The 15,496-nt window shown below is 32.7% G+C and overlaps 2 protein-coding genes across 2 annotated transcripts; one reads left to right on the plus strand and one right to left on the minus strand.

Annotated features, from left to right (window-relative positions):
- Positions 1 to 4,620: 4,620 nt before the first annotated feature.
- On the minus strand, positions 4,621 to 7,743 carry LOC145949733 (putative terpene synthase 2). The gene is made up of 7 exons (XM_083060575.1): positions 7,521 to 7,743; positions 6,758 to 7,046; positions 6,260 to 6,632; positions 5,914 to 6,132; positions 5,624 to 5,765; positions 5,287 to 5,532; positions 4,621 to 5,165 (listed from the first exon to the last, which is right to left on the minus strand). The coding sequence occupies exons 1-7, from the start codon at positions 7,644 to 7,646 to the stop codon at positions 4,860 to 4,862; spliced, it is 1,701 nt and encodes a 566-aa protein (XP_082916701.1). The 5' UTR covers positions 7,647 to 7,743; the 3' UTR covers positions 4,621 to 4,859.
- Positions 7,744 to 10,394: 2,651 nt separating this feature from the next.
- Positions 10,395 to 13,329, plus strand: LOC145949759 (uncharacterized). The gene is made up of 2 exons (XM_083060637.1): positions 10,395 to 10,743; positions 12,995 to 13,329. The coding sequence occupies exons 1-2, from the start codon at positions 10,395 to 10,397 to the stop codon at positions 13,327 to 13,329; spliced, it is 684 nt and encodes a 227-aa protein (XP_082916763.1).
- The last annotated feature ends 2,167 nt before the right edge of the window (positions 13,330 to 15,496 follow it).

Here is a 15,496-nt window from a genome sequence, read left to right on the forward strand (position 1 = left end):
TATTAAACATATGATGCAAGTGTTGATAGAGAAGTGTAGTGCTAGAGAGTTGAAGGCAGTGCTATCAGGAGGTCATAGGTTTTAATTTCGGTTTGATTATTATATATAAAATGAAAATGGTGAACAAAATGATGTAGTGATACATAATCGAGAAAGGAACAGAATCCTCAAAATGACTTTCATACCACAAAATAATAATTGTTTATAACAAAATAAATAAAATAAAATGAGTTACGGGGTAAAATTAGTTTTTTGTATAAGCCAAAATTAACTCAAACTTATTAATACACTTCAAACAATTTGGTTCGAATTTTTAGACTAAATGCAATCAAACTCATTTTTTTAGTTAGGTATTAAGTTTTTTTATTGAAATTCAACTCAATCCAATTCATTAAACAAATTTTAAATTTTAATATATATATATATATATATATATATATATTATTTTTGAAAATGATAGATAGAAGATGATATTTCTATGACTACTAAACAGAGAGTCAATAACATATTGAAAATTTTCAGACCAATCACAACTACATACTTAATAGGTTCAACAATATCTAATTTGACTTAAAATTTTACTTGTCAAACTGAGAGCTAATAGAAGCCCACAAAAAGGATATAAATATGTGTATATTATAAAAATTTAGATAATTTCAAAAATAAAAAATGACAAGTGAGATATTATCATGCACATACTTACATGTTCTTTCCATGTTTGTTATTTGAATTTCAACACTTTAGTAAACAATTTCATTACCTCACTATCTCATGTGAGTTTTATATTTGTCTTTAATGTATAAATAATGTTAGCATATTTATTTTGGTAGAAGTTGTTCAATTGACCTTTGTGAAACATAAGTATAATAAAATCATGCACTTAATAGTTAGTAGGTTTATTTCATATGATGAGGAGTTTCAACCAAAGAATCTTATTTTAATATTATTGTTGATATTTTATTTTAATTTTTCAACATAGACAAGATGATTAAAAGATTATTGATTCACTGGTTCTTCTTTTTTATTTACACACTTATTTATAATTAGTGATATATAATTTTTAGTATTAATTTTTTACTAAAATATTTTTTAATTTTTTGTATACAATGACCCAACCCAAACCAACATGATATTAATTGGGCTAATTTAGTTCGAATTTGATAAAAAAAATTATATAAATTCGACCCAACTTAATACAAACTATTTTGAATCTTCTTAGTGAATGTTTGGAGAAATGATAATGATTGGTTCATGTTATTTTATCCCACCTTTTCATTAACTTGTCAAAAATGGATTGAGATGAATTGAACCATTTTTTAAAATGTGAGCTAAAAAATGAAGCCTACATCATTTAAGGAATTAAAGATTAGTTAGCGGTTAAAAACTGTTATAAGAATATTATAAATTTTAAAATAAGTAAAATTAAAAAAATAATTGAAGAATTATTTTCTTAAAATGAAATACTCATTTCTATACATAGCATCACTTTCATACCAAAATGAAACAAATATTTAACATTTTATGCTATTTTTTTAATAGTTATGCATTATCAGTATAAAAGTTTTTACATTATCAACTAATAAAAAATACTATTTGTATAATTTTTACAAGTCAACAAATTCACCATAAATTATTATTTGTAATTGGATGATTAAATAAAATTATTTTAGAACCTTGTTTTAACCAAAATAAAACATAACAAGATGGCATGTTGGGGCCAACTAAAAACCTGTATTTATCAAGCTGAAATAGGGTCGACTTAAACGGGTTGACAAGTTGATAATGTTGTCCAGACTCGCGTAAAAAAATGGGTCAAATATATTGATCAAACGAACCAATAACCTCATTCTACCACTAATAAATACAAGAAAGGTGATGATAAAGAATACGAGTGATGAAAATAATAAAATTATTTGTTTAATATAAAAGAGACTTGGAACAATAAGAAAAAGTTTGGTTTTGTAATCATTTAAAAAAAAAATTTAATTGATGATATTCTCCTGTTGATGGTCAATGACTATTTCTTTTTTAATTATTAGTTTTATATCGATTTAAAAGATTGACCTTTTTTAATAAATAATATTTATTCGATTTAAAGGGTTTACCATTTTTAATAAGTAATATTCCATTTATGCAGATACACGCATGCATTTATGACATATAATTAACTAAAAAGTGATGTGAATGAAAAGACATGAAAAATAATTAAGATACATGAAAAAAAAAGACACCATCACATGAAAAATCAATGATTTTTCTTTTATTATTTCCTTTACTTTATTATATATATTTTAATTTTACTATATGTTTTCTATAATTTCTTAGATATTTCTTATCCTTATGCTATTTCTATTCTCTAGTATACCATGTGGCAACATCCAAAGTAACCATATAATCAGTAAAGTAAAGACTACCTAGAAGTGAGTGATGTAACACCCCAATTTCCTTAAAAGGATATTTTTATTAATAATGGCATTTTCGTAATTATTGATGGCATTTTCGTAATTTTATAAAGGTATTAGGGGCATTTGAGTAACTCAGAACGGGCTGTTCCGAAAGTGGAACGGGCCGTTCTGAGCATTTAAAATAAGCTAAAATTTTAGGTTGGGAACGGGCTCAGAACGGGCCGTTCCAACAAGGAGAACGGGCCGTTCCAGAGGGAGAACGGGCCGTTCTGCTGAGTTTGAGAATGGGCCGTTCTGGTTTCAGAACGGGACGTTCTGCTTTTTGAGAACGGGCCGTTCCGATTTTGGAACGGGCCGTTCCAGTTGAGAAATTTGCCCACGTTTGAAGGATCCGGAACGGGCCGTTCCGAAATCAGTACGGCCGTTCCGGTTGCGCCAGGAGGCCTATAAATAGGGGCAGGGGGGTGAAAATTTTTATACAGAGGAAGAAAGTGAAATTTTAGAGAGAGAAAGAGAAGAGAGAGAGAGAGAGAGAGAGAGAGAGAGAGAGAGAGAGAGAGAAAGAAAGAGAAAGAAAGAGAGAGAGAAAGGAAGAGGGAATCCAGAGGAGGAGGCTCTGCCTAAGTTTCAGCTCCGCTTATCCAGGTAAGGGGGGGAGTGAGAACCTCGCTCAGGGGTGTGGGGATAATTGTTGGATAGTTGTTTGTCGGATTGGCCCCCAATCCTTTGTCGTTATTCTGTTTAATTTCTATTTACTCTACTTTGCTTTTTGTTAAAGGTGCCGTTGTTCTGTCCGATTTTCTATTTATTCTACTTTGTTTTTGTTGAAAGTGCCGTTGTTCTGTCTGATTTTCTATTTATTCTACCTTTTTCTTTGTTGAAGTAATAAATGAATATGAAATTAATGTTAATAATACATGAGTTTTAATATGAACAAGAATGCTCTCTGAATCTCTGTGAATACCTATGCGGACCTTATGAGGAGTATTGATGACATGACCTTGTGAAATATGGACAAATGACATGAGACCTAAGAATTGACTATTGAGACAAACTATGATTATGAGACTATGACAAATGAGGACATGATGTACTAAATGAAATTATGTAACAAGTTAAATATTGAGTCAATGAGATTATGATGGTATGGCATGCATCATACGCATATATTATTCCAGGTGTGCCGCTGAGGCCGCATACCAGTGATGTAACTTGCTAACGAGGTGTACCTTGGGGTCACCAGTGATGTAACATGCTAACAAGGTGTACCATAGGGTCACCAGTGATGAAACATGCTAACAAGGTGTACCTTAGGGTCACCAGTGATGTAACTTGTAACCAGGTGTACCTTAGGGTCACCAGTGATGTAACCAGGTGTACCTTTGGGTCACCAGTGATGATATGTGAAACTTCCGTATGGCGCCACATGCATGCATTTATGAGATGAGTCCATGACATCATTGCATGATAAATGAATGTATTTGTAATATTGATGATGTATGTGTATTGTTTACATGTGACTTATATTTGTTGTGTGTGTGTGGGTGCTATCTAACCTTTATTCTTCACCTGAAACTGAGGGAGATGTTTCTCACTCCCTTGTCGTTTTTGTATATGTTTTAAATTATGTTGCAGATGATCAACATCATGGGGATGTTGGTGATGAGGCTTAAAGGCTTCAGTGGGGCATGCTCTGATAGGATGTGACGTCGGGCATAGCTAGGTTTATTTTGGATGTTATTATATTAAAAAGCTTTAATTTTCTCTTCCTATGTAATTTTGAACGTTCCTGAGAAAAGACCAAAATGTACATCTTTATTATACTATTTTATTATATGATTTCAAAGTTATAAATTAATTCCTAACTAGGAGGCTCTGCCACCTTTGCTGGAATTAATCTATATTTTCCTTTATATGATTTCTTGAATTTTAATACTTATATGTTGACTTTTTATGATTGATGAGTTACGAATGTGAATCTTCTACCTTATAATATTTGAAACAATTGTTTTATACATGAAAGATGTTATTAAACTATGAAAGATTTTATTTACCCAAAAAAAAAAAGAAAAAAAAAAGAAATCTTTCTTATTATTTAATTGTGAATTGATGATGGGGTAGAGGGTGTCACAAGTGACAACTTAGATATAGTAGTTTAGTGGCTTGCATTGAGGATAATGAAATATTAAAAAGTAAGAACTGAACAAAAAAAAAATTAAATAAATACAAACTTTATTTCGTTCACAATTAAGTAAATGACAACACACAAACACTGGCAAACAATATTGTGTCACAACTCCAACACATTGAGTATTTTAGTGGGATGAATTAATCTACTTTCATACCCACAACACACTCTTATTTATGCTTGTTAGTGCATATAGCACTATATATGCTAGTATATCTTAAACTTATAACAAGATGTATTGCTCTCATATGTGAAATAGTTCTTTTCTACTTGTGTTGATTGAGGCAAACAGGATCCAAAAGTAGGGAAGAGACATCATTTTTTAGTAATTCTCCATTTGTGAATTTATCCTGACGATTTTCATATGAAAACTCAGACATACGTGCAAAATTAATTGCACAATCGAGCACTGACTTTGGGATATCATTGGAATTGAGGTACTCTTCATTTATAACCTTCCAGTAATCTTCAATGTCCTTGCGAATGAGCTTATAGGCCTCTATTTCTGAGATTCCATATTGCTTCATGCAACATTCAACAGATGATGCAACATGTACTCTTTGTTGTTCAAACTATTTATCAATCAAAGCAAATCGATCAAAAGTCGAGTTAGGAACATCATAACGTTAATATAATTATGCTATTTTGATGAATAAATAATTATACATGTGAATTGTAAGTAAATTCGTATACCTTATGTGAGGCCATATCATCCATGACTCTACCAATAATTGATGCAGCTTGAATGATTTTTGGATCACTGAAAATCCAATCCAACACATCCTCTGTTGCAAATTCTCCAAGACATATCATTGATGTAAACAATAGAGGACAACAAGAAGTTAAGATTCCATTAACTTTATATTCATCATATGTTGGAATGTAACCCTCATGGCACCATTTTGCTTCAACCATATAAGCTTTTGCTAAGTTACAAATCTACAAGTATAATAACCAACATATGAATAATATAAACTGAATTCAGTAAATAAGTATTAAGGTAAAAGTTATAGAAATAGAGATATTATACAGCTCGTTTAAAATGTGACACTGCGAGGCTTGATTTTCCACTCTGAGCAGTTAGAACCTCTATTTCTTTAGAGAGTTCTACAATTGTATCAAATATTACTTTCATGCTTAGTGGAAGAGATTCAACGAGACTAATATCCCATCTGAAATTTTAAAAAATAAATAAAGAATTATTGATAAAAAACATTTAAGTGAGAAATCCTAAGCTAATAATCAATCATGATTATTTTTAAGTTCTTAAATTCCCCTTTCAACAAGTTATATAAGTCATAATTTATAAAGGACATCAACCTCTTAAATGCTTCAGTCAAGAGTTCAAGTTCTTCAACAGTGCCATAAGCATCATAAGCATCATCTAAAAGAGTGATAACAGTGTTCAATTTTCCTGCAAACATTCTTCCATTTCTATATTCAGGCTTGTAGGACATGGCCAAGATCCAAAGATAGCACTCAACCAACCTATCTCTAGCATGAGGGACCTTTTTCATAACATTTGATTGTTTCCACCACCTATAAAAAATACAACATAACAATTTAAATATACTTTAATCTTTATTATCTCTTATTTTGGTAAGATAGTATATTAAATATGAATATGTTGTCACTAAAGAAAAATATTTAAAGGTAAGGGACTTACTTGGTGATAATGCCAATTTCTTTTTGATGCATTTTTTGAAGAATATTGAAGTCTATTTTTGCAAAGGACAGTAGAGTTTCGTTATGGGAAGAATCTTTTTCATAGATAGTCATGTGATATCTTGCCTCAAACCTGAGTACACTCTTGTTAAGAGGTTGCCTTAAGTAGTGATTGATTTGTGCAGCAAGAGATGGACTCAATTGGTTGGCCAATGACATAAGTTGAGTATTTGAGAAGTCATATGCTTCTTCCAATACATCATCTTCATGAGTTCTTAGATGTGCAGCTTCATACAAACTACACAACCCTTGAATATCATTGGCAAGTGTTTCATTGAAGTTTCCTTGCTCATTTTTGAATTTGTTAAACACACCTGCTCAATTAATTAAACATATATACAAAATAATAAGTATGTAATAGATTTTGTTTTGATAAATAACTTTATTGGTGTGTAGTACTTTTCTTGTATAAATAGCATTGACAAAGTTCTATACTTACTTGATGAAATTTGATATCCTTGTTGTCTAAGCAATCGAAAGAGTAGAGCAAGAAAGTGATGATTGTCATCTTCACTTATGATATTGTTATTTTTTGTAAAAATACTGTGAATATGTTCCAATGCTTGATTAATTTCTTCTTGAAAATGATAGGATATACCAAAACGTTGGACGGAGTCAATGAAGTTTAATTTTTGCATGATATTTTGATTTGATGATTCAAACATCATTTTAACCTCCTCTTTTAAGATTTGCGCTTCATGCTTCATATAGTGACTCACTTCTTGATCCTGCAAATATATAAACATTTATAACATAAAAATAGATACATTGTTCAATTAAAAAGAACATGCTTTATTGAATTAAAAGAAAAGCATAACATTAATAAAGATATGCTTTATTAAATTAAAAGAAAAGCATTATATTAATAAATCTCAAAACAATGAAATACATTCAATTCAATTTTCTTCTATTCTATTACTTATTAAACATGTATTTAAACAATTTTAAGAAACAAAAGTGATATATATCTTTAAATTAAAAAAAAAAACTAAAATAGGACAATTTTTTTTAATAGACTAAATCTAAACTTGAAAAAAGTTTTTTTTTTTCTCTCTCTATATATATAATATACACGATGAGTTTCTTGCTTGGAATTAGACTAATAACAAGGAAATGCTGCAATTTTTACAGCATGAAAGTACTGTGAAAATAAAAATACTAGTAGACTGGATGTATAAATATGAATATATATAATAATGTACCATAGATTGAGAAGCATATTGAAGGAAGGTATTTCCCCAAATGCTAGGAGCAAAATTAACACAAGGTCGGTTGACATCAGATACTGCATTTTGGGTTGAAACAAGTGCTGAAGCTGCAATGGACATCTTTGCTTTAAACAAAGTGGTCTTTAATTTCTATGGAAAAGAGTGCGTAGCTTACTGATGAAACACCCAAACATGTAGCTACATATTTATACTCTTAAACCAGGTTGCTTTTGTTGGTCTCTTTTTGACACTAATTTATCATGTGTCTTAATTTATTTATTAAGTAAATGGTTTTCTATGGAACGTGCATGTGGAAGAAGGGTCTACACGGCCTATATTGATAAACATGCAGCAAGCCATTCGGTGCTATGTGCCATAACGTACACGTGCGAGAAGCTTGCCATGACACCTCTCTTAGGCACAATATCTATGGCGTGCCACTTAAGTGGTCTCTTTTTGACACTATTTTATCATGTCTCTTAATTTATTAATTAAGTGAATGATGCTTAAAAAAAACATTGATCAGTTAATTTAAAAATAATGCTCGATTTTCCACTCTGACGGCTGAAATGAGAGGAAATTCGTTGAAGTTGCTGCACGAGGTGCATTTGGTGATAAAGATAGTCATTTCTGCCCAATATTATTTATATATTTCATCTTCTGCATGTGAGAAAAACAAAAACAAATATTTTCCTAAATACCGACGATATATTTTATTTATTTATTTATGAATGATGATATGAATTAGGTTGTTGAGTCAAAAGACTTATCATTGATAGGAAGTAAAATGGACCAAGAAAATGAGTCTTGTTACTGTTTAGAGAAGGAAAATATATATCGTTGGTACAAACTTTCGTTGACGTTATTATTTAAGAGAAAAATTATTTTTTTATTTGTTTTACATATTTTTCCTCTTTAAAATTTATTCATTATGCTGAAATCACATTTTATGAAAATAGAGTAATTTTTAATTATCAATTTTAAAATATTATATAAATTATATTATTATTAAAAAGTGTTATTTTTTTATGAAATTTTTTTTAAAAAATATTCGTAGAATTTGTTTTTTGAATTTTCTTGTAATAATAATTTCACATAAATATTTTTTTTTAAGAAATTTCGTAAGAAAATTTCTTGCGAATTTTAAAATTGATAAAAATATATTATCTATAAAATTATTACCTAGAGACAAAATTTTGCAAAAAAATTAGTAGAAATCGTATTTCTTGCAAATATTTATACAAAATTCGTATAAAAAGTTACATGCAATAAAAAAAATTCAAATACGTATCCATCAAGTAAAAATAAATAGTGAGACACGATGAGTATGTAGAGGGACACACAACTTGTAACGACCCGGCTAGTCACTACACATGGCACAGCACACCGGAAACACCAGACAGAAAAGAACAATTATATAAATATAGGATCTAGAATATATATATATATATATATATATATATATATATATATATATATATACAAGGTCCCAATCCGACTAGAGTTAGAGTGTACAAAGCAAAAATACATCCAGCAAATGCTAACTAAGTATCTAACTACATCAAAAGAATAAAACTTCATCTGCCAGCTGCAGACCCTCCTCAGCGAAACACCAACCTAACCCTGCCCTGCTCCCATACATAGTATGATCATTGCAGTCCAAACCACATGGAAACAACAAAGGGTAAGCTAGTGAAAAGAATCAGCATACATATGAAAAACATGAATGGTAAGCAACTACAGCTATCAGCACATCTGTCAGCTAAACAACATCAGCTTAAAATATCACAGCATTCAGCAATAACAGCACCTGACATAGCGGCTATAACAGCACCACATTAGTGGCTAATAACAGCACCGACATAGCGGCTATAACAGCACCACAATAGTGGCTATAACAGCACCGACATAGCGGCTATAACAGCACCACAGTAGTGGCTATAACAGCACCGACATAGCGGCTATAACAGCACCACAATAGTGTCTATAACAGCACCGACATAGCGGCTATAACAGCACCACAATAGTGGCTATAACAGCATATAGTTCAGCACAACACAACAATATCATCAAATACAGCTTAAATCAACATACAGCATGGCTCAGCTTAATATCTAAACATAGCTCACAACACAGCTTAAACATCCTTATTCAGCAATAACATCTAACAGCACGACATATTCATCAATTTCAGCTCATACTCACCATACAACAACATCGAACAGCATATAGTGAAATTTCATCTCCGCGCCCGGCGCACTCATGGTTGCGCCCAGCGCGGTACAACCAGAGAGCACCAGGGGGACAGTGCACCCAGCGCAAGCGTGCCCGCGCCTGGCATGACCCAGCCAGAGAGCCCAAAGCTCACACGCGCCTAGCGCAATTCCAATTGTGCCCAGCGCACCCAGGCAGAGACTCTAAGGAGTCTCACGCGCCCGGGGTTCCCAAACCCGCGCCCAGCGCGGGGAAGGCAGAGACCTCCCAAGGTCTTGCAATAATAATTTAACAGAATTTTTTTTATACAAAATTTCACAGAATTTTTTTTTCAAGAAATTTCGTAAGAAAATTTTTTGTGAATTTTAAAATTGACAAAAATATATTATTTATGAAAGTATTACCTAGAAACAAAATTTTGCAAAAAACTTAATAGGAATCATGTTCTCGCAAATTTTTATACAAAATTCGTATGAAAAGTTACATGTAATAAAAAAAATTCTAGTAGTGTATCTATCAAGTAAAAAAAAAGTAGTGAGACACGATGAGTATGTATCAAGTAAAAAAAATAGTGAGACACGATGAGTATGTAGAGGGACACACTATTAACTAAATAAAAAAAAAATAATAAAATAAGGTTGAAGAGAAATTTCAATGCTGGATATGCTACAGGATGATTTTATGTTGTTTATTAATGATTTCCATTCCAATGGCAGGTTAGTAAGAGGATTAAACAGTTCATTCATTATCCTGGTTCTGAAGAAAAAGTGTCCTGAACGTATTGAGGAGTTTAGACCAATCTCTCTTATTGGTTGCCTTTATAAAGTTTTGTCCAAAATTCTTGCTAATAGATTGCGGATGGTAATTTCCAGTTTTATATCTGATTGTCAATCCACATTTATTAAAGGAAGACAGATTTTGGATAGCGTTCTGGTGGCTAAAGAGGTGGTGGAGGAAGTCAAGAAGAAGAAGAGTAAATGTATCATGTTCAAGGTTGATTTCTGTAACAGCCCAAAATCGCTGGGCCAGAGGCCCAATTGATTTCCCGAAATGGGCCGTTTCAAAAGTGAAACGGGCCGTTTCGGAAGGAGAAAAATGCCCAAAATTGGAGAAGCAGAACGGGCCGTTCTGGTGGGAGAACGGGCCATTCTACTGAGATTGAGAACGGGTCGTTCTCGTTTTGGAACGGGCCGTTCCAGTTGAGAATTTTGCGTAGTTTCGAGGGGAGGGGTCCAGAACGTCCGTTCCACTTTTGGAACGGGCCGTTCTGGTAGGTGAGCCTGAAATCCTATAAATAGCGCCCCTCACCTGTCATTTTCACACATCTCTCATTCTCTCTTCCTATTATCTTCTGTTCTCTCTTCTTTTCCTCTTCTTCTCTCTGAAGACCAAGGGGCACTTAGAGGAGGAGACCAAGAGATCCCTGTTTTAGTTCAACTGCTGTTTATCCAGGTACGGGGAAAAAGAGATTATTTGTATGCAAAGTTACATGAGGGAATTGGATAGAAGAGGATTATGAATAATTTTATAATTATTTATGTTTGGAGAATTATTAGTCTTATGTGATTCTGTATGTATTTAGGACTATGAATATATGATTAATTTGTAAAAATGATGCTCTGGGAGAGTGAACGAAATTATAGAAAAGTGCCTGTAGGTTAGGTTTTGGAAAAATTGGATTATTTCTGTTTGAGGAATTGATGATCCCATTAGATTCTGTATGTGTTGAGGATTAGAAATATATATTTAATTTGTAAGAATGATGATCTGAGAGGGAGAACGAAACTGTAGAAAAGTGCCTGTGAGCTAGGTTTTGGAACAATTGGGGGTTTTACCGTTATGTTGAAATTATATTAAATTGGTAATTCTGTTGATTATTATATTAATTTATGAATGTTATTGTTATATTACTTGTTAAAAATTGATAATCTAGATGTGAATTGCTTGAGGGGTGTGTAAACCCTTATTTTGTTAGACTTATCTGTTGTGTATATGGAATTGTGTATGTGATATGAAATTGAGCTATGAAATGAGATGTTGTATGGATGTGACCTTGGCATGATGTGGGATGAGTAAGACGATTAACACGTATCACTTATGTCAAATATGGAAGCCCCGGCATAGGGTTAATTGCAAGAGATTTTGTGGATTGTGATGTGATTGTGGTTCCTCACATCAATGACTAGGGATGGCACGGCCGCTGGGTAAGTGATGCTACAGGGAGGGCGTGACCCTAGCATGGTGTGGGATGAGTGAGGCAATTAACCCGTATCACTTATGTCAGTTGTGGCATGGCCTTGGCATAATGTTAATTGTAAGATTTATGTTGATTGTGATGAATTGATTGTGATGTGATTGTGATGTGATTGTGGTTCCTCGCACTAAAGACTAGGGATGATATGAATCTTGGGTAAGTGATGCTACAAGGACGAGCGTACCCCTGGCATGGTGTGGGATGTGTGAGGTAATTAATACTTATGTCGGGGCTGACACGACCTTGGGCAAGAGATGCTATAGGCGTGACCTTGGCATAGGGTTGATTGCAAGATTTGTGATGATTGTGGTGATTGCGAATTGTGACGTGATGATGATGCACGATTGATAAAGTTAGGATACATTGAAATGTTTATGAATATTTTGTTGAGTATCGAGTTATAATGAGATGATATGTTTTGTGTTTGTATGTACTTTACATATAGATGTTTTCTTTTCTCACCGTACAATTTTGTGGATGTTTTAGGTGAGGAAGATCCGGCTGCGAGTAGCATCTAGAATGCCAATAGTTAAATTAGGGGTATGCTCTGATATTGTGACATCGGGGCAGAGGACTTTTAGAACAGAATTTTTATATGGATTTGGAATTGTAAATATCATTTTGAAAACAATTTGTAAACTCTTGTGTTTCATTTTCTAAATCTTTATTATTGTGGTTATTGAAGAACGATTTTTGAAGTTTCTCATGTGAACCCCTTTACCTTTTTTTAAACATTTATTTGTAAAGTTACAGTATATGTGTTGGGGAAGTAAGGGTGTCACAATTTCGAAAAGGCCTACGACTTTGTGAGTTGGTTCTGTCTACAATTTGTGATATGTAAGATGGGATTTCCTACTATATGGTGTACCTGGATTGCGGAATGCCTAAAAACATCTAGAATGTTTGTATTAGTAAATGGTAGCCCAATAGAAGAATTCGGTGTATCGAAGGGGTTGCGTCAAGGAGATCCATTGGCTCCTTTCTTGTTTTTTTATTGTAGCAGAAGGCCTATTCATGTTGTTCAATAAAGCCAGCCAATTAGAAAGGTTCAAAGGGTGTTTAGTGGGTAAGGACAAAGTAGTGGTTGATATTTTGCAATATGCTGATGATACTTTCATTATGGGGCATGCTTCTTATTCAAATATATGGACCATCAAATCAATTTTAAGGTTATTTGAACTTGCATCAGGGCTGAAGGTTAACTTTTCCAAAATCACGCTCATGGGGTATAACGTAGAGTCACAATGGTTGCAAATAATGGCTTCTATTTTACATTGTCGGGTAGGTTCCACTCCTTTCTCCTACCTTGGGTTACCTATTGGGGGAAAATCATAGGATGATTTCTACTTGGCATCCAGTCATTGAAAAGGTTAAAAAAAGTCACTCTCGATGGAAGTGTACAACTCTATCCTTTGGTGGTAGAATTGCTCTCCTAAAGCCCGTCTTACACTCCATCCCGATATATTTTCTTTCCTTCTTCAAGGATCCCAAAGGTATCATCTCTTCCATTGAGTCTTTGTTTAAATCTTTTTTATGGGGTGCGGATCAAGATAACAGAAAAATAAATTGGGTAGCTTGGGATGTTGTGTGTAGAGACAAAATCCATGGTGGGTTGGGGATTAAAGATTTGTTGGCCTTTAATTTAGCACTTTTGGGAAAATGGCATTGGAGAATGTTAGTGGAGAAAAATAGTCTTTGGGTGAGAGTTATTAGATCATTATACGGCATCGCTTCACATTTGCCAAATGGGAGTGGTGCAAAGGGTTCAAGGTGGTGCGTAGATTTAAATAGAATTGAAGAAGGGGATTTGGTGAGTAATGAGTGGATGTCCAGTAATTGTTGTAAAGTCATTGGAAACGGGGTAGACACTAAATTTTGGTTGGATAAATGGGTGGGTCATGGAATTCTAGCTCATAGGTTTAATCGATTATATCAAATAACAATTAATAAAAATGCTTCTATTGCTGAAATGTCTGAATGGGAGGGGGGTGTGGCTAAATGGAAGTGGAGTTGGAGAAGAAGATTATTGGTCTGGGAGCAGCAACTCCTGAATACTCTTGTTAATTTTATCATTGGTACGAAATTCATTGTTTCTGATGAAGATAAATGGTCCTGGATAGCTGCACCAGAAAGGGTGTATACAGTTAGCTCGGCTTATAAGGTCTCGAGGAATGACATAATATTTGCATCTAATGTCATATTTCGGTGGATATGGACTAGCATTGGTCCAACAAAAGGTTCAGCTTTCGCTTGGAGGGTGATTTTGAATAGAATCCTAACTAAAGTTAATTTGTTTAGAAGAGGTGTTCTGCAAGCAACACAATTGGAATGTTGTTTGTGTAGGAATAAGGAAGAAACTACTTCTCACTTGTTTTTTGAGTGTGAGGTCTCTTTTCAGCTCTGGATGGCGTGCTTCAATTGGTTAGGATTAAATTCTGTTATGCATAATTGTTGTGTGCAAAACTTGGAACAATTTTATGGGCTTCGTTATTGTTCTGTGAAGTATCAAAATTGTTGGATTCTTATCTGGTTATCTGTTATTTGGACCATCTGGCTGGCAAGAAATGATCTCATATTTAGCTCTAAAGTAATTCATGTTTCTGAAATGCTAAATCTGGTACAATTACGCTCATGGAAATGGTTAAGGGCTAGATTCCCTTCTTTCAAGTATAAGTTCTTTTCTTGGTCCAATTCTCCTAGTGCCTGCCTTTCTTAATATTGCACATTGGTTGTTAGCTCTCTGAGATACGAGAAGTTTGTTGGATATTAGTAATTAAGTCGTTCTTTTTGTGAGCTTTTGGGTTGACGTGGATTGGATTAACTTTCTTAATTTATTTCTATAAAATACTATATGTATATAGGTTAGAGTACCCTTTGTACTCTTATTATTTCTATTTTGCTTATAAAAAAAAAGAAATTTCTTTGCTGGATTATAAATGCAGTTATTGTTACAGTTTACCCAAAAGAATAAGTTCCTTGCTGATAGAAATTTGAAGCTAGGATTTCCCATACCAACAACCTATGATAATTTCATGTTTCAATTTTGTTTTCCCTCTTTAATTTGTTGTGTTCTGTTTTCATTAATATTTGAGTTTGGTTTCATGATGGCATGTTCTCATGCTCTCTAGAGAAATTGTGAAGCCGACAAAATTTTTAAAGATAAAATATAATACAAGATATATATTTTTACATTAAATTTTTAGTTTCTTCCGTTACAAAATCATTTATTAATTTAATTTTTATAGTAATCATTTAATTTTTTTTCTTTAATTTTTAAATATTTGAAGCATGATTTTCATTTAATATTTTATATTACTAAAAATCCATATAGGATAAGAATAAAATGAATAAAATAAATAAATAAATAATAAGCATAAATAAATAATTATTGCAAATTTAGAAAATCAAAGAAATTTTGAAAACTATAAGTGATTATAATTTATTTTGAAACTTTTGAAAAATATTTATTGTTGAAACTATTGAAAAAAATTAAAGTGAAAAC

Source organism: Cajanus cajan, chromosome 7 (genome assembly GCF_000230855.2).
Source record: "Cajanus cajan strain Asha chromosome 7, NIPB_CcT2T_4, whole genome shotgun sequence".
In the NCBI taxonomy this organism is placed as follows: domain Eukaryota; kingdom Viridiplantae; phylum Streptophyta; class Magnoliopsida; order Fabales; family Fabaceae; genus Cajanus; species Cajanus cajan.